This window comes from Amia ocellicauda, chromosome 1, assembly GCF_036373705.1.
Source record: "Amia ocellicauda isolate fAmiCal2 chromosome 1, fAmiCal2.hap1, whole genome shotgun sequence".
In the NCBI taxonomy this organism is placed as follows: domain Eukaryota; kingdom Metazoa; phylum Chordata; class Actinopteri; order Amiiformes; family Amiidae; genus Amia; species Amia ocellicauda.
The window spans coordinates 43,591,548-43,611,547 of record NC_089850.1 but is presented as its reverse complement, the minus strand read 5'-3'; the positions used below and the strand labels follow the sequence as shown (position 1 = coordinate 43,611,547).

Below are 20,000 nucleotides of genomic sequence, written 5' to 3'. Positions count from 1 at the left end.
CAAACATTATCTCAGCTTGGTGGATGCATTTTGTGTGTGCTAGTAAATGGTTCTATCGTGTGATCGTACACATGGGAGGTATCAAGTTTGCCAAGTGAAAAACACCTTTAAAATCTCATACTTGTTAATTCAGATCACTGACAGGATGCCACAGTCTGCACCCGAGGAATGAGAAAGGGTTGCAAGAATACTGTACAACGGGAAAACGAGGTTGGAAAAAGGCAGTGCTACACATTACTGTGACAAGACAGTTGGAGCGTAACAAATGGACAGGCAGTATTAGGCCTTGTTACCTCTCTCGTCACATGTGTTCCTGTTGAACTTTTGAAATGAAATTGAATGTTGACAGCCTTCCATCCTCCACCACCGAATCTATGGCAACCAGGCGCTCTTCTTGTCCAGGGGTAGCTCTAGCATTCACATTGTTCAAGATCGGCAGCCTTATATTGTCTGTACAGAAGTCCTGTTTTGTGAAAACGAACTGAAAAATTAAATCCAGTCATTTTCAGACAGTCTCCCCAGTCGCAGCTGATCAGCATTTATTGCGTCATTAATTTTCCAAATGGTGTTAAGTTAATTACAATTATTGTTGTGTCTAAAACATTACTACTGCTTCCCTCAAGCAAAATTATGTGGTGCATTGCTGGAGTTCTCTAGTAATATCTTTAATTTATTTATTTTTCACTGACTGAAATGCTTGAGATAATATGTTGCTAACAGTTTAAAGCGCTGTTAGAAAAACTCCACTGACGCCATTGAAACATATGATACTTTAAGAACCCTCATATATGTAAGAAGAATTAACTCTTATGTTGCTCAATAAGGCTTAACTGAAGAGAAGACAAAATACGTTATCAGTTGTCTACAATGTATCCACAGGTATGGCCATCTTCTTTTTTCCTCTTTAGATTGCTACATACTGTTTTTATTTGTGTCTGTCTGCAGGTGGATTATGATCGGGCATCCAGGGATGTGAGTCCACAGGTGCCTGGCACAGAAACATACCCAAGAGGCCCTACCAAACTACCTCAAAGTCAAACCAAGCTGAGTTACCCCAGCAACTTCCAGTATCCCCCCACATATCACAAGCCCTCCCCTTACCACCACCCCCCATCACAGCCCAGTCCCCCATACAGTGCTCAAGGTGCATACTCCCAACCCTCTTCCCCCTACATTCCTCCTGGTGCTTACCCCCCGCCCAGCTGGGGCTCCTCCTCAGACCAGCAGCCCTCCCGGGTCTCTCACGAGCAGTTCAGGGCCGCCCTGCAGTTAGTGGTAAACCCTGGTGACCCCCGGGAGTACCTGGATAACTTCATCAAGATCGGAGAAGGCTCCACAGGCATCGTGTGCATCGCCACGGAGAAGCACACTGGCAAGCAGGTGGCCGTGAAGAAGATGGATCTCCGCAAACAGCAGAGGAGAGAACTGCTCTTCAATGAGGTCAGCATGAGGTATCAATGATGCTCACACTGTGTACCTCTTCAAGAAACATTACACCTAAAACCCCTCACTGTCTTATGTACCATGTTCTTGCGTAGTTTATTTTGTTATTAATACTTACATTGATGCCAATCAGGCTGACTTTTCCACCAAAAATATTTTTTGGAAAGGTGTCTTAGCACCCATTTCAATAAGTCACCTTCATAGGCTGGGACATCACCAGTCTCTCAGTCAAGTGGTTTGATTTTTCTTTCTGTCGTAAGCTGTTTCCACATGTGATGCCATGTCAATAGCATGCAGTTCTCAAATAGGGAATGGATTTTTTAGAAAAATTGTTTCTGCATTGGAAAGTGAAATCTCATTTTAATGTTAATAAAATGTCTGTTGCCAAAGATTTAACTAAACATATTTCAGATTATACACTATTTAATCGTAGCTAATTAAGATGCATTATTCCAGATAATTGCATTCTTTCCTGTGAAGATATGGTTTACTCAGCCACCACTGTTGCTAAAAGCTGAACCAGTCTTCACATGCAAGATCAGACTGAATAACAAAAGGTGTAAGAATTGCAATTGCATGCAGACAAAACCCCCTTTGTGCAGTATGTGTGAATGTCAGGAAAATTTAATTGGCAGTTTAACACTTTTTTATAAGTATGATGCAAAACAAATGAGTTCATGTTACGTAATAACATATTGATAGACATGATCGAAAGGTAATTGCTCTTTGTCGTAAGTGCACAAAAAATAATTGGAAATATGTTTGCCAAAAAGTCTAGTTGCAATTCTATAGCTGAAATGCAATAATAGTCCTTCAACCAACATTTGATTGATATCGTCCTTTTAGAAGATGAATTATGTCATTATAGAAGTATGCTGTTCTTAACCCTATGAGCAAAAATGTTGTTTGCTGTGAGACAGCCTCCACGGAGGCAAGATAACAAAAACAGTAATCAAAGTAATTCATATAAACTTGAAAACAACAAACATTTAGCTAATATTATGAGAAATAATTGAGAAAATGCCAAGTTGAATGTGTGGCAACACAAAGTTTGGTGTATTCATTAATCATTTAGGGTTTGAGGTGCCTGTATTTTCATGGTGAAAATAGGAATTAAATGTATTGAAAGTTAAAATAGTAATGACTGTGCTGGAATATTAGTTTTAGTGTTATTTGTGGTATCTGAAGTGTGAAGTGCAATGCTAGAAGATCACACAAAGGATACTTTGTAACATTTGTAAATTACAACAGTCCTCTTCAAATGCCCGTCAAGCTGAGAACAGTGTCTCATATTTGGGAAATATACCTTTATTAAGAAAGTGATATTGTGAATCTGAAATGAGAACTTAAATTGCAATGGTAACACAACAACAATAAAGCATTGAAACAACATCAGTTATGTTTATACAAATTTTCATTTTTAATCTACCCAAAATCATTTTTAATGTGAATAATATGGTATTGCAAATCTTACCCCCCATCTGATTTTAACTTAATGTCCTCTTTCAATCTCATGTATTGCCATCACATCTGAGATTAACCAGAAATTGTAATTAACTTATATAAAAAGTAATATATGCATGTATAGTTAGCTGCCTGTTATTCAGCATTCTCTTAAGGTCATATCCAATAAAATATTAAAAACTCACGCAGATCGAAAACTAATGCTTCTTTATATTTGATCTGGAACTTAAGTAATTAATATAAATGGTTTGGTTTGAATTATTTAGTGAGTTAGTAATATTAAACAGTACAACACTTGTATTTACATAAAACAGATTCAAATATCAAAGCCCTTTCTGTTCGAACACAAGTTACTGTCTGGGAACGGTTAAAAAACGGTTAAAAAACAGAGATTCTTTCCTCGCTGGAATGTGCTTTTCTTAAGCATTTGAATTAGGAGACCAATTCTGTTCCATCTTTTCAAATGTATATAAAAAAAATTGCAAGAAAAGATTAAAACTGTATCACATTTATTTTTAAATGTTGAGGTAATTGATAATTGTAAGGAGCATTTCAAAGAATGTTAAAGATTTATTGAGCTTGACGGTGCTTTTGATGAGGATTCCACAAATATAATAATTCTGAAATAAAAAATTAATTTTAATTACAATAACAAATATTTATTATACACATGTGATCTGAATTTTAATACCCTACGCTTTGATTGGAAATGTCACAGGGTTTACTGATTCAATATATATGTAGAGCTGGCTTTAGCTCTAGTATACAATTTTATATAATTATATACAGTTATGGCTGTAATATTGTACACGTACACATGTTTATATATATTTAGCCTAGTTTGGCATAGGAATTTAATATCACCTTTATATTGAAATAAAGGTGTAGAGTTCCTCAAAAGTAAAGGAAAAAAATCAACTACTAATCAGATTTTGTTTATTATTTGTTCTTCATTCTACTTCATGATCAATGTTGCATTCCTATTGTAAATCACAGGAAATAAACATTACATTTACCTTTATCCAAAATATAAATACATTTTAGTTATCCATTACACTGTAGACTGATTTGCTTTCTTAGATAAATATAATCTCCACTCACTTCTAGGCCATAGGTTTGCTTAATGATCAGTTCTGTTTATTTTGTTTGCAACTTTGTATTGAGCTATAGGAACTAAATAAATTATAAAGTAAAGATAAGCAACCAGATTTCATCCAATAGGCTAGATGTTTTCATGTGAAGGTCTTAACCAAATAAACACTTTGATCCACTTAAAAAGAGATTGCATTCAAATATATAATGTATGCATGCTCTCAGTGTGTATTTTAATTACTTATATAATCATGCTAATACTTTTCAAAAGTGTTAATACTGTTTATTCATTCTTTATGCAATGTTTACCCATTCAGGTAGTAATAATGAGAGACTACCATCATGAAAACGTGGTGGACATGTACAACAGCTACCTAGTAGGCGACGAATTATGGGTAGTTATGGAGTTTCTGGAAGGTGGAGCTTTAACGGACATTGTTACCCATACCAGGTAGGGCGGTACATTTTTTAAGCTTTTTTTTTGTTGTTGATTAACAAGCAAATAAAAGTTAGTACTGTAAATCTAAACTTTAGGCAATGATGAAGTGATATTTATTATAATAACCTGCACTACACCAATCACCTGACAAAATAAATAAATACCTGATAATGATAATAATAATACAATTTAGGGACAGTGATATTTTAAGGCAGCCCTGGTCAACCTTGTTTCTGAAGAGCCACACAGTTACTTTTGGGTTTTGATTAATCCAAACATTTTATTACTTAACTGAATCACTTATTGGACTTAATTGGTCACAATTACCACGTTTAAAATATCCAGTGATTGATTAATTAGACAAATCCTGTTAAACCATCTATTAAAAAGACCATTAAACATAGTATTTTACGTTCATATAAGAAAAACTAAAATAAATGTGTGTGGGGCAGCAAATGAAGGTGAGGTATCTGAATCTAAATCAGGGACGAGTTCTTTCTGTAATATGAAGGAAAGCTGGTCAATTTATAATCATTATCCTTTGCCACAGGTAGAGAAGTATAAAATGATTTACGATTGAGATCTTTGTTATGGTGCAAATTCTAAAGAGCCTCTTCAAAGAATAGCACTCTGCTTTTTGTGTGTTTTAATTGTACTGCTGCTGCTGTGTGTAAGTACAGTTTGTCTGTATGTGTAATTATAGTTATTTCTGTTATATGTCTATCCATGTGGCGGCATGTCAGATGATAATTGCACTGTTTAGTGAAGATTCACACCCTCGGAGGTGTAAGTCGTGAGATTATGTACAGTTTCATTAATTTGTAAGATGGTCTCAGCCTTGTTCGTGCCTGGCATTTCTGTGTTGACTTGCTTTATGCATTTTAAATGCAAATTCGATTTCCATTGCAGAAGCACTTGTTTTTTTATTTTAAACTTTGTAAATATTTTTTGTGTTCTAATATGAAGTATAAAAGTATAAAAATATTTTCCCTTTTTTTTATCTTTGGTGTGTTTTAATCACAAAAATTGATGTGCAGCCGTCGGAAATGTTTTGGTAACAATTAAGTAAACAAACCTTACATGAGTATAATCTGTAACATATGACTGAATCTCCTGATGCAGCGCAAGGGAGGACATTTTGTAAAACATCATTCTAATGTTGGTTTGGAAACTGAGAATACACTATAATAATGGTTTGGAAATTGGTGAAGAAAAAACAATTCTAATTCTCTAACTGAGCAGAGAACAAGTTCTTAAAAACCAAACAAGAAACAACCAGGTTTGAGAATAGTGCTCATTGTGTTAATAAACTGTGAACACCGGAGCAGTGGGCATCAGTATTTATCCTCTATTTGTAACTGGGTGTAGCTTAGCAAATGCAAGACCTTTGTTATTATTATTATTATTATTATTATTATTATTATTATTATTATTATTATTATTATTATTATTATTATTATTATTTATTTATTAGCAGACGCCCTTGTCCAGAGGAATACAAAGTGCAATAATACAGTGCAGTTCAGGCATAATACATTTTACAAATTTAGAATCTACACTAGTGTATAGGAGATTCAGTAAGCAATATATAAGGTATTACATCCAAGATTGTAAAAACTGATAAGTTCAGACAAGATATTAAGTCAAAGTTAAGAACTAATGGAGAGGGAGCATAGGGGAAATCAAAATAAACAATACTAGTGCTATTAATGCAGAGGCAAGAGTATGACAAAACGTTGTATAAGTGCTACATAACATTGTCTAATTTGTTATAGTCTACAGCTCTGTGTATTTTACTGATCTCATACTTTTCCCTGGTCCAGCATGTGGGACAAGGACATCATGCATGTCCCTCAATGCGGTTCTTTACTTCCACTTTGTTTCTCAACACTCCCCTGCCATTTAGTCTTGTGCCGCTGCCATGAAAGGTTGATAAATGGTGCAAAGCAACTGCATCGTGTGGAGCTTTTGGATTGCACATCACTATTAATAAGGAATTAACTTGATGATTTCAATCCAGTCTTATTCTGAGTCATGGTAGAGTGCACCACTATACCAGTCCCTAACATTTCATGTTGTTCTTTATTTAAAACATGTATAGGGAAGAATAATGAAATGCCAGACCAGTTTTCTATGGGGGATAGGCATCTGTTTTTCTTTTCTTCTCTAATGTCCTAACATTGTTTAATTCAATTTAATTTGCTTTACTTCTCACTGATCTAATTGTATTCTTCCCTAACTCTGTATAAACCACATGAGCATCGGCTACTTGGTGAGAGGTAGATTAAAGCAAAAGAGATAATTAATTCCTTTTGACTAAGGCACAAGGGCTAGAGGCAAGGAGTACGCTAAAAGACTGAACCGTTGGGAAGAGGATAAGGCAGCAAACATGGGTCACCAGCTGTTTAATGTTCCACATCATTGCTTAATAGTCTCTATTTTTACATTTTAAATTATTTGTATCTAAACAGAATTATGCCCATATAAAAAACAAAAAAATGTTAATGTGCATCTGTTTTTTCATGTGTGTGTGTGTGTGTGTGTGTGTGTGTGTGTGTGTGTGCATGTCCGTGTGTGCATTTCTATGTGCGTGTGTGTGTGCGTGTGCGTATGTGTGTGTGTGTGTGAGTATGAAACAATCTGTTTTTTTAAGTTAAATAACAGCAAAATAATTAATACAAAACAGAAACTATTTAAATATTTTTTTACAGATATATGCTGTTAATTCTAATGCATTGTCACTAAGGTTTTCTGTGTATTAAATTTAGTATCACAATCATCACTTTTTACATGACTTTAGAGCCACCTTCAAGAACATGATGTAGAACCTAGTAGTATGTACTGAATTAACTGAGGTGATTGTTACGAAATACATACTTAAGATTAGAAGACACATATTGCCAGAATGGGTTGTTTACCAGTTTGTGTGTCTGAACTAGAGAAACAGATCTCAGTGTATCAATATGCATGGTTAATGAACAACTCTGGAATCACAGTGACAGTTTATTTGACCTGCTTCGGGATTTAGCTTCTGCGTTTGCATCTCCATTCATTGCCTGAGGAGAAATGGTTACTGTAATAAAATGACTGAAAAGCTTCCAGTTCATTTACTCGCTTCAGTTTCACTTACCCTAGTAGTATGTAATGTCTTTCTACCATGCACAAATCTGGGTCTTTATGCATCCTAAATTTTGAAAACAACCTTTTAATTCTGACTGTTTTCTTACATCGCTGAGTTTATTTATGTTCTTAAAATGAGTGAAAGAGCATATTTGTCCAATTGCCTTGAAGATAAGGATGCTGTGTGAGAGCCATACCAGCACTGCTTTTTATTTGCTTGTTCTGTGATTTTGTGGTGGGAAAAAGAGGTAGAGAAATTAATTTGTTTTTTTTAATGATTAATCTCAGGAATGTATATTTGCACTCACTGTTTTACTCACTTTTTTCCTTTCTCTTTTTAAAATCAGCTTTGTCATCATTGTCAGTTACTACCTATAGACACATCACATCACAATGTTCCTATAATGGCTATTTTTACATTGTACAGTGCTGCTGTTTTATAGTTTTGGTAATTTTGCTTTTGTTATGCAGATAGTTTCTATGGTAACTCAGCTTCTCTCAAAGCAGTAGTATGGAATTAAATTAGAATGAATATCACATACAACATTAATTTACATGGCTATTGCCAGAAGTTTAGTATCACCATAGCAATAATTACAGTGGCAGAGTGTTTTACACATTGGTCCATAGTTTACAGCATAATCTCCATGGAATTGAGAAGTGTTTAGTGGAAAACAATATACATTGGAAACATCTCAAACAGAGCCCGAGAATAATATACAGCTCAGGTGCACAATGCTGATTTTTGTATTGGCTCTTCATAGACTAAATAGCATTACTACATTTTCATTTTACTGTGTGTGCTTTTGTGGCCACGTTCATGAGATTAAGGGCAAAACCCATTTCTGAAATTAGATGAAGAAACAGTTCCCAACTTTCCGGGGTCACTCTTTTTCCGGCATGTATTGTACTGTCATGTGTAATTACTTACTTTCAGCAGTGACTCCTATAACATTTTGTTTGATTTCTGTGTGATTTTGTTTTTAATTCCCACCTTTTAATAGTATATCATCAGTTATGCAATCTAATCAAAAGCTTTCCATTGCAGGATGAATGAGGAACAGATAGCCACCGTCTGCTTGTCAGTGTTGAAAGCTTTGTCTTACCTTCATACCCAAGGGGTTATCCACAGGGACATCAAGAGTGACTCCATACTTCTCACAAGTGATGGACGGGTAACTATATCAGAAAGATGATTATCCATTGCCAAGTGCTCAACTTCTTGTTTTCAGTTGTATGTGCAAGAACTGACATCATGGCATCTCGAAATTATTTTTAAAAAGTCAAGAAGACATTTTATAATATAGAATCTGCATCTAATTAAATTAAAGTCAAATCCTTGGAGGGACAGCTTTTTGTGGTTCTTTATTTCCATTGACCTCACTGAGCACAGAGTATAGAGTGAGGGAAAAAAGTATTTGATCCCCTGCTGATTTTGTACGTTTGCCCACTGACAAAGAAATGATCAGTCTATAATTTTAATGGTAGGTGTATTTTAACAGTGAGAGACAGAATTACAACAAAAAAATCCAGAAAAAACGCATTTCAAAAAAGTTATAAATTGATTTGCATGTTAATGAGGGAAATAAGTATTTGATCCCCTATCAATCAGCAAGATTTCTGGCTCCCAGGTGTCTTTTATACAGGTAACGAGCTGAGATTAGGAGCACTCTCTTAAAGGGAGTGCTCCTAATCTCAGCTCGTTACCTGTATAAAAGACACCTGTCCACAGAAGCAATCAATCAATCAGATTCCAAACTCTCCACCATGGCCAAGACCAAAGAGCTGTCCAAGGATGTCAGGGACAAGATTGTAGACCTACGCAAGGCTGGAATGGGCTACAAGACCATCGCCAAGCAGCTTGTTGAGAAGGTGACAACAGTTGGTGCGATTATTCGCAAATTGAAGAAACACAAAATAACTGGCAGTCTCCCTCGGTCTGGGGCTCCATGCAAGATCTCACCTCGTGGAGTTTCAATGATCTGCTCAAGAAAGCACATGTACAGGCCCGTCTGAAGTTTTCCAATGAGCATCTGAATGATTCAGAGGAGAACTGGGTGAAAGTGTTGTGGTTAGATGAGACCAAAATCGAGCTCTTTGGCATCAACTCAACTCGCCGTGTTTGGAGGAGGAGGAATGACCCCAAGAACACCATCCCCACCGTCAAACATGGAGGTGGAAACATTATGCTTTGTGGGTGTTTTTCTGCTAAGGGGACAGGACAACTGCTCTGCACCAAAGGGATGATGGACAGGGCCATGTACCATCAAATCATGGGTGAGAACCTCCTTCCCTCAGCCAGGGCATTGAAAATGGGTCGTGGATGGGTATTCCAGCATGACAGTGACCCAAAACACACAGCCAAAGCAACAAAGGAGTGGCTCAAGAAGAAGCACATTAAGGTCCTGGAGTGGCCTAGCCAGTCTCCAGACCTTAATCCCATAGAAAATCTGTGGAGGGAGCTGAAGGTTCGACGTCAGCCAAACATCAGCCTCGAAACCTTAATGACTTGGAGAGGATCTGCAAAGAGGAGTGGGACAAAATCCCTCCTGAGATGTGTGCAAACCTGGTGGCCAACTACAAGAAACGTCTGACCTCTGTGATTGCCAACAAGGGTTTTGCCACCAAGTACTAAGTCGAAGGGGTCAAATACTTATTTCCCTCATTAATATGCAAATCAATGTATAACTTTTTTGAAATGCGTTTTTCAGGATTTTTTTGCTGTTATTCTGTCTCTCACTGTTAAAATACACCCACCATTAAAATTATAGACTGATCATTTCTTTGTCAGTGGGCAAACGTACAAAATCAGCAGGGGATCAAATACTTTTTTCCCTCACTGTATCTACTGCAGTTCTATAGTATAACCTTTACAATAGAAAGGAAATAAGCAAGGTCACCCTTATTGAATGAAGTCCAGGGCTACACACAAGCTCTAGAAAATAAGATAATTATTGTCACTGCCTTAAAATGCTGATATAAAATAAAGGTTATTAGTAAGACATATTACAGTTCTATCAAATGTAATGCTCTTCCAACCAAAGTATAATTTAAATGGTGGATTGCTCAGGTCATTTCATAAAGTGGAAGCCAAAGTAAATATAAAAATATAATTAGTATTAATATGTTTATTTTCATCTCAGATAAATGTTCAGATCTATCCCTGTCACACAGTGCTTTGTGATCCTTACCCTTGGTATGTTTCTCACAGATCAAACTCTCTGACTTTGGCTTCTGTGCACAAGTGTCCAAGGAGGTTCCTAAAAGGAAGTCATTAGTTGGCACACCTTACTGGATGGCACCTGAAGTGATTTCTAGGCTGCCGTATGGCACAGAGGTAAGTGTTTAAGCCTTTCAAATTGATACATTAAAACCCACATTAAATACATATAGGCCTTAAAATATATTCTGACTTCTAGGCTACATAATAATTGTTCTTATTGCTTTACTATACTTTTGGAGCTACCTCTGCCTTTGTTATTAAAATTTACATGGATTACATTCTTGTTAATGGAGTTCCTGCAGTGTATATCATGTAAGTCCTGTATACTTATTGTGTTGTTTTTGTTGTTGATGTTTTTTTTGTGTCAGCTGACAACAAACACATTATGCATTTCAAACAAAGTATATATATATATATATATATATAATCGCTAAATGGAAACGCTAACAAAATGTCACAGTAGGGTGCTTGGTCAGTCAGGATGGTTTGGATTCATTAAGGCATGAAGTCAACAAGAGTCTGTAGGAATCAGGCAGCTTTCTTCCATGAGGAATTCCTCCAATTCATGCTGGTTTGATTGAGGCAGAATCTGCTGTCTGGTCTGGTGATTATGGAGGGCCAGGAAGATGGGTAACTTTGTTCTTGTGCTCCTCAATCCACCCGCTGACAACATGTGCCCTGTGGACTGGAGAACTGTCATCCTGGAAGACACCCTCCGAGCACCGAAGAAATGCTTCATCATGGTATGCGGATGATCCCTCAGGATGGAAACTAATATGCTGAATCAACTCTACTCAAAGTACCTACTGTTGGGACCAGGAACTCAGGGGTGTAGAGTTTCTTGGGCTGTAGCCACATGTGGACATGTTCATTCATCGAGAACATGCTGAAGGACAACTCATCAGAGCAGACTGACATCACCTCCGAGGCAGTTCCACGTGACCCGTTAGTGATTTCTGCAGCCTTTGTCATGGAAACACCTGCCAAACGCTCACTAACACTTACACCCTGTTCAGAGTCATTGAGGTCTCCTCTGGCAGCCATGCTGGCTCATAATACCAGACTTGAGTGCAGCCTGCGGCCACATACTTAGCCGACATGTTGTATGGCTCTTGTACCCTGGTGTTTCCATATTTTTGCGCACTACCTGTATATATATATATATATATATATATATGGAAATTATGCAAAGTTGCTTTACTGTTATGTTGCTATTTTTTAACTTAAATTGCATAAATCAATCTTTTCATTTGTTTACAGGTAGACATATGGTCTCTGGGGATCATGGTGATAGAAATGGTCGATGGAGAGCCTCCTTACTTCAATGAGCCTCCTCTACAGGCCATGAGGAGGATTCGAGACAACCTACCTCCACGGCTGAAGGAATCTCATAAGGTTTGGCTCTGTTAATGTTACAGGTTAACTGTCTGCTGGAACTGTACCTGGAAACTGTAGGCAGCCTCACGTTACGCAAGCAGACACAAGTCCCATGTGTCTGAGTATTTGACCATATTGGGAAATTGCAACATGTTTTTCTAGATCTGCAGAACATTTTGTGTAGAGAATTGCCTCCTGTTCTCAGTTCTAAACACACCTAATCTTAATATAAACCTTGTTTAACTGTTGAGCTTGAAGTGGGCCCTGGGCATGAGTTTGTTTATTCCCTACATGATTGTTAATACCTGAGTAAAATACATATTTTATTAAGGGTAACATTCCTGGCCTAACAGAGTCACAGGCCTGGAGCAATTTCACTCCAATTTTAATTAATTGAGGCTATGTAATATTTTCTTGGTGGCAGGTATCATCGGTCCTGCGTGGCTTTCTGGACCTGATGTTGGTGAGGGAGCCTTCGCAACGCGCCACGGCTCAAGAGCTGCTGCGTCACCCGTTCCTGAAACTGTCAGGACCCTCTTCCTGCATCGTACCCCTGATGAGGCACTACAGGCACCGCTGACAGCCACCGCGGCGACTCAGTCCTCCAGGAAACGTGACTCTAAACCCCACCTTTATGGTGGCAGGAGCTTAGCTTAAGAAAATCAGAGAGGCTACATTTGAAAAAGGTACAGGTTTGCTAGTAGTGCTTTTCATCCAAAGGGTGCCGGACACTCAGCCCTTACAGACATTCTGCCACGACAGCAGAGCCCTCTTTGTCACACGGTACGTTTTGAATTCTAGCACAGCGTGTGTTAGCTGTAGACTTGTAGCACTTTTGGGGCTCAGTGTCTGCAGGAGGTCGGCCTGCCCGGCTTCCAGTCAGTTCATTTGGTGAAACCCCATGAAACTACACTCGCCACTGTCAGAAGAATAGATTACAGCACATTTGAGACCCGTCTGCGGATCTTAGTTAATGGAAATCCAATGGCCATTTTGTACTTGTTGAAGGACTGGCTTTATTTATTTAGTTTAAAAGAAGCACTTTTTCTCTTATAACACTAGCAGTGTAATGTATTTTAGATCAACTGTAATTTTCTGTACAGTTTTTGATAATTTGCAGTATTTTGTTTGTGAAGTAATTGTGATATGAGCAGTATTAAATATAATTTAACTAACAGTTTCAACAAATATCTTTCCTACTATTTATAATCCCTTTTTAAAATATTAAATGCAGAAATGTTAAATACAACACCCTGAACTGTGAGTCTGTATCTACAACTAGAATATATTTCTTAACTTAAAGAAACAATACATTTGTACACAGACAATAAATAGATAAATCAATGTGAAAAGGGGAAAACCAGAATTTTTATATTACTATTTATAGTATTATTTATTTTTTGAATTGAAGATTTATTTTTCAGTAGGGTTGCATTTTTGGTTGTTTTCTTTTTTTTTTTTTTTTAGATATGAACAGGCAATGGTTTTGTTTCACAAGCAAGCAATATTTTCTTCTTCTGTCAACTCATTTATCGTTCCATAAATATGAGAGGTCAAATGTACTAAAGGAGGTGTTCGGAAAATCAACAGATGGACCATTTATATTTCATTCAGAATAATACAAATAAATGTACATTGAGATAAGGTCTTAACAATTTCAGAGATATGTTAAATCATTCAGCTGGTGGCTATAAGAAAACATGTTAAATATAGCAATATTAAACCCAACATAGTACATAGAAAGAACAAACCCTAATCATCCTTAATGTTAACACATGTATCCTTCCACTAGACTCCAAATCCTGATGTAGAATCTATATTTAAGAAAACGTTCAACTCCTGGAGTATTGTCAGATGTATACTCATTGAATTGGGTATAATATGTCAGTTAAATCCCTGTTTTGTTTTGTTTCTAATGTATTATTTAATGTGTTTTGTAAATATGAACACATTAACAAGTGTGCTGCTGTCTAAGCTTTGATGAATGTTCAAACTTGAATGACTACTAATTAAATGTGGTGTTGCTTGTTGAGTGAACCTGCATGTTTGTTATCAGTAAAACTGGTTTTCAATAAAAAAAACAATAATAATAATAACGAAAGCTTTATTGTAAATATTTTGTCAACTGTATCTCCCAGCAAAAAAAAGTGCGTTAACAATTTTATAAGCGGTACATGTTAATTTCACTGGCTTTCTGCCTTATATAAAACCCACTGTTGCCCTTCCCATGCATATGTGCCCGAGCGAGTTTTGCTTTTGAAAATGGTCCCGTTTCAGTTCTGTAATAGTTAATTAAAACAAATATATATATTTAAGCACAATATCTACAATAAAATGTATTTTTTTTACTGATTATTTTTATGCTGATATTTTTTACGATTGGAAATTAGGAAGAAGCATTTTGACCTAAAATAAAATATGACCTTCATTATGCTTTGCTCATACCCCGTACATGTGTCCTTAGCAGCTGCAGAACATTGGGTTTTATAGGCACGCTGCTCACTGGCCTTGAATGGAACCTGACACAAAGATTTATGCTGTAGTAAGTGGCTGCAGATCTGCGCACTGATAAGATCCATTTTGTTTGATATTTATATGCTTTTCCACTGATTGCATTGGTTAACATTGAATTGTTTCACATCTATGCAAATATCATACGGCAATCTTTTGTTTAGGTGTATGATTCATTTAGGTGTTTGTGATTTATCCCAAACTAATTTTTGATAAAACATTTGCACAATATCATATCTCTATCTTAGATCTTATAAATGTTGTGTGATTAATAGGTAAAGAGGGTTAGATGTTGGCTGAAGCCCCTGTTTTGTTAACTGTTGTACATTCTTGCCTAGTGGGTTACCTGTGTTGTGTAAATTAAAAGCCAGCATCTGCACACAGACAGAAAATACTTCTATTAAAGCATTGCTAAAAGGTATATAATTACAGGTTAAAATGAACCTTCAGGAATAAACATAAAAAGGTACCTTTATTTAGAAAAATATAAGGTAAATACTTTTTGGTGTGTCTGTATTGTCTGATGCTTACGACTGTACTTTGTCGCAGACCAGTGTGATGTAAGGTTCTTGCGAAAAATTCTGTACCCTCATTCTCCCTCACTATAGCATCATCCCCCGACTAAATTAAATGAGTGTACTCTGCACAATATGGTCCACACAATTACATCTCTACCATATTCACTTTCTGTCATCATTATATTGTGTAATTGTTTTTTAAATCTTGAGAAAAAAGCTTGCCATCCACAGCCCCTTCTAGTGGACCCTAAGATGTTGTGTACGTAGTAATCATGGCAGGAGTTTACTTCACAACTCATAGACTTAAGCGACACAACTCCAGCGAGCTGTGTGTGCCTTTACACGAGCCTCATCTCGGCACGCACGGTCAGAGCGCTGCAACTTTAACTCGGAAGGAAGGACTGTGCTGTACCCTGTTGACCTGCTATCATTGGGTCATTTCTTTTCAATGAGAGGCTTTTTCAAGATGAGAAGTCAGACAAACGCGGAGATCAATACTCCATCTCTGCACTACACATAACAGAAGTGGTCATATTTCTGCTATTGATTTCTCCATGGTTTGAGTCACATTGATTGCACCGCTGGGTATTCTGTGTAGTTTCTCTCACTCTTTGCTCTGGCAAGATGCTTTACCGAAATATCACTGCTGCTAATATTCAACAATACGACATGTTGCTATTAAAAGAGTCTCACATTTTGACTTTGACATGAAAAACTAGGTTCATATTAACATAAAATGCAAAAGCAAAGTCACCCCAAAACATGGATGAATCTGAACATGCATTTTACATGATTAACTATTGAAGTCTGTACAATTAAAGGTTCCCCTCTCAAGGCATTGATTAAGATTACAAGGTCTCTACACAAACATAAAAGGAAATCATTAACAGATTATACTATATTACCAAGTAAATGGGACAATGGGACCCCTGCTCACAATGGACCGCCACGCTTGGTGTGCGTTTTGAACATCTGCTAGTTTCGGTGAAATTTTATAAACAGCTCATGAATACCAAAGCAAAAGTATAAAATCACAAACCCAGGCATGTAACATATTGGGTCACATGTCTTTTGTATTTTGTTTTATAACAGTGAAGGTGATACTGTAGGAATGTTTTATTTCTTTATTATCACCTAAATAATTTAAGGAGGCTGAAAATAAATTAAAGTTTAAAAAACAGACTACAAATTACAGTGCACCAAGAAGTGGTGTTGCATTAATTTATTTCTTGAAATATAATTTTACACATTTAACTTCAATATTCATTTGCATCTCCTTATACAAACTTTAATGTTAAAATTATTACATTTTTTGGGCAATATTTGTTTTTTCTTCTGCAATAAATGTTCAAGCATTTACTGCAATAAACACATATGTTGCACTACCCCAGCCAGAAGCATACAGTACAGAGAACATTGTTTTGATTCTGTTACAATTTCATTGATTTATTTACACATTTTACAAATTTATACATTTAAATTAAATATAGCGTTTCATATTCTGCCACCTGGTAAAGTAAACATACATTGTCAAAAATGGGCAATAAAGGTAAAAAATAAATTAATCTGATGAGTAATTTTACACCATTTGCATAACACACAGTACTGCCCACATTCACCTGTAAATACAACATAAAAAACAAAAGCAATATTAAAACAGGTTGTGCTTTATACATCTTAATGACTTCTTTACAGCTTATTTCTCCAGGTAAACCAAGATAATGAATGCATTTAATAACACAGAATGTATGGGCTTTGAATCGCTACAAAGACGTGTCTTAAAGCACAAAATAAAAATCTGCACCGCCTTCAACTGCCTTCAGCCTCTGAAAATCTGTTTCAATAAATACACTTCTGATGACAAAACTGAAAACCGGTTAACTATCAGTTCCTATCCTGACGGTAACAACCAGTCCTCACATATTCTTATACATGGACCTGTCTCTTGGAAGCTGGGGTTGACTTGCAGTCATTTTGTGATGCAGGTGATACACAGAGAGAGTGATTACAATGATAAGTCCCAGGACGATTCCCAAAATCAGTGGCAAGGTTTCCTCTAGTTGTTCTCTCTGGTCAGTAATACATTTATATGCTGTAAGAGAGAAAGACAAAGAACCATTGGAATTCAGACAAAGCCACCAAGTATCTCACAAAGAATATTTCAAAGCGTTTTGTTTGGAGAGTTTACCATCACAGGAATGAATATATATATATGGACAAATTGATTATGTTAAAGTTGTTTATGACAAATATGCTCTCACATACAAACAGTCACTACAATCCCTCAGGTTCACCTTTTGTAATCCTGATTAATACTTAACTTTTTATTTTATTCACTGCAACAAATCTGTCAGCAATACTCCATCGTATTTAATACTACACTCAAGAGATATGAAACTCTGCCTAATTGCTTTTTGGTTTTTTTCTACATTCAGTGTAAGATTATACTGGCATGCGCCCCTCCTTTTCAATTCAGAATCAATTTACCCTGTCAGAGAGTGGTGTTTATTTAATTTGCACTGATGTCTCACTCTGAATGATTTTAACTAACTGTGAAAACCCACACTGCCATCTCCCATTGTTTCATACTTCTGTGCGATATCTCCCTATTGTATCTCATCAACAGTATAAGCACCCATTGTTCCCATTGACAAGTTGGCAGGATAAAAGTGGGATAAGATCATATAAAATCATCATAATTAAACAAATAGACATGCGTATGTCCTTATAAAGTAACCAAAGTGTATCGATTTGTCTACATTGTTCATGGAAATGGGTTTTAGGCCCAAGTGTTGCCTTTATATGAAATAAATATTAATTGGACACTAATTCAATAATTTAGGAAACATTATATTATATAAAATTCAGCCAAAGGAAGGTAAATGTTTTGAAGACAGTATGAACTTTTCTCTTTATGTGTGTATGTATGCGTATACAGTATTTTAGCAAAAAGTATTGGGAAAATTCTTCCCTGTCCCATTACTAGTTTACAGACATTTACAAAGACAAGTCCAAGCTGTGAGAAACTTGCCCAACCCATCACACACAACCTCCACAGTGAACAGCGAGGGCAATGCACTGAGAATCCCAGTGTTCTCCATGCTGCTCCCACACACAGACTCTGATCAGAGGCAAACTGTGTGCTGAGGGACTCCCCACTGCACTGAGTGGTCCGGACTACTCTTTTGTCCCATGTTTGAAGGTCATTAGAGCTCTGTAACCATCTCAGTGCATTCAGCTGTGGTTGGCTTCAGTATGGCTGTATGGCTGCCCAGCCAATATATCCTTGAGTATACAAATACATCCAGTGGAAACTTAGTAGTTGATCTCCTGGGATTTAGTGTCATAAGAGAAATTTGGCAACCGACTACCATTCAACATTGCAACTGGGAATCCTCCTCCTCTCCTGCTGTCTTTGTTAGCACCGAGGGATGGAGGAGTCCCAAGAATCTCAACCTGGATATTTTAAACAATAAACCCGGTGCCCCCTTTACAAAGATCACGTGAGGCCGTAAATAGTCTTTAATAGCTCAAAATGTATCCAAAGCACACAAGTGCACACAAGTCTGCCCATTTGTTAAGGAAGCACAGAAACCACATGCTTGTGGGCCATCACAGTCTGCACACCTCAATGCAGCAGAGAATGTGCTGTATAAATTAAAAAACTCAATTCACCGGCAAATGCCTTGCAACCTTAAATCACACAATTACGTTAAACTGTGTGTATAGTTTCCTGAATATTTTAAATTAAAAATAAAAAGTTGCATGCTAATTTAATGAGAGACTACTGAACCATATTGAATTAATATTTATTGGAAATGGTATTTTGCAGTGGTTGTGGATCTTGTTAGCTATAGGTGTTCAAATATGGAAATCTGCCTACTTTATATATATATATATATATATATATTCCACCAAAGATGTCAGATTCCCATTTAAGCATTCTTTAATTTTTTAATTTTAAAAAAACATTCAAAAGGCTGAAACGTATCTGCATGTTAGCAAGACTGTGGCTTAAACATTCCATTAAAACATTAAAACATTTCACCACAGTGCACGGCAGCAGGGTAGCTGATGGCAGCTGTAGCACACAGGTACTTCAGCTGACACAATGCTTCTTTCAAGCTCTTCTCTATGTGGCTAAAGGGACGGGAGGCTATTGCAGGGTAACGGGAGGCGCTGGTCTTACTGCGGTGAAAGAGAGTTGTTGCATATCTTGTAAGCAGCTGCAAAAAACCTTTCCCAGGAGTGCTTTAGAAGGACAATGTAAAGGCTACTCATGCCTGACTGATGGGATTCCAGAAAAAGCCTGCCCATGCCAGTACATGCACTTAGGGCTTTTGTGCCATAAGTAAGTCCAATATCTCCTCCTATCAAACGTATTGCTATTTATTTAGATCTCTGTACTGCAAAATGTATAATTCAGAAAGCATTCACATTTCTTACTGAATATATTATCCCATTACATTTTCTCTCCCACATTGGTAGACTGAGACTGGGATAAGCTGTGGTTGCAAGAAATAAATAAATAACTTAATTCATTTAAAAAAATCATTAAATCTTGTTTCCAAGTAACACTGAATAATAATAATAATAATAATAATAATAATAATAATAATAATAATAATAATAATAATAAGTGTTCAGATAATAAAACTATACTCCATGACTTATTTGTGACTGCATAGACTGAATTAATTCAATGATGCATGACTGCTTTTTGCACACACCGCAAACCACCTCCAAACCTTTGTGCCTGACATAGCTGTGCTGTAGGAACTACACTCCATTCTTTGTTTTCCATTTGAAAATA

The 20,000-nt window shown here is 36.5% G+C and overlaps 2 protein-coding genes across 4 annotated transcripts in view; one reads left to right on the top strand and one right to left on the bottom strand.

Moving 5' to 3' along the window:
- pak5 (p21 protein (Cdc42/Rac)-activated kinase 5) overlaps window positions 1-15,337 on the top strand; it is a 70,939-nt gene extending 55,602 nt beyond the window's left edge. For all 3 annotated transcript variants that reach the window (XM_066705909.1, XM_066705918.1, XM_066705901.1), the window contains 6 exons: window positions 946-1,440; window positions 4,317-4,450; window positions 8,607-8,733; window positions 10,770-10,895; window positions 12,042-12,176; window positions 12,583-15,337. In XM_066705909.1, the coding sequence (XP_066562006.1) occupies window positions 946-1,440; window positions 4,317-4,450; window positions 8,607-8,733; window positions 10,770-10,895; window positions 12,042-12,176; window positions 12,583-12,738 (1,173 nt within the window). In that variant the 3' untranslated portion in view covers window positions 12,739-15,337. The remainder of the gene's footprint in view (window positions 1-945; window positions 1,441-4,316; window positions 4,451-8,606; window positions 8,734-10,769; window positions 10,896-12,041; window positions 12,177-12,582) is intronic.
- Window positions 15,338-16,394: 1,057 nt separating this feature from the next.
- Window positions 16,395-20,000, bottom strand: part of lamp5 (lysosomal associated membrane protein family member 5) — a 9,089-nt gene continuing 5,483 nt past the window's right edge. The window contains exon 6 of the mRNA XM_066705886.1: window positions 16,395-17,279. Within this exon, the coding sequence (XP_066561983.1) occupies window positions 17,104-17,279 (176 nt within the window). The 3' untranslated portion in view covers window positions 16,395-17,103. The remainder of the gene's footprint in view (window positions 17,280-20,000) is intronic.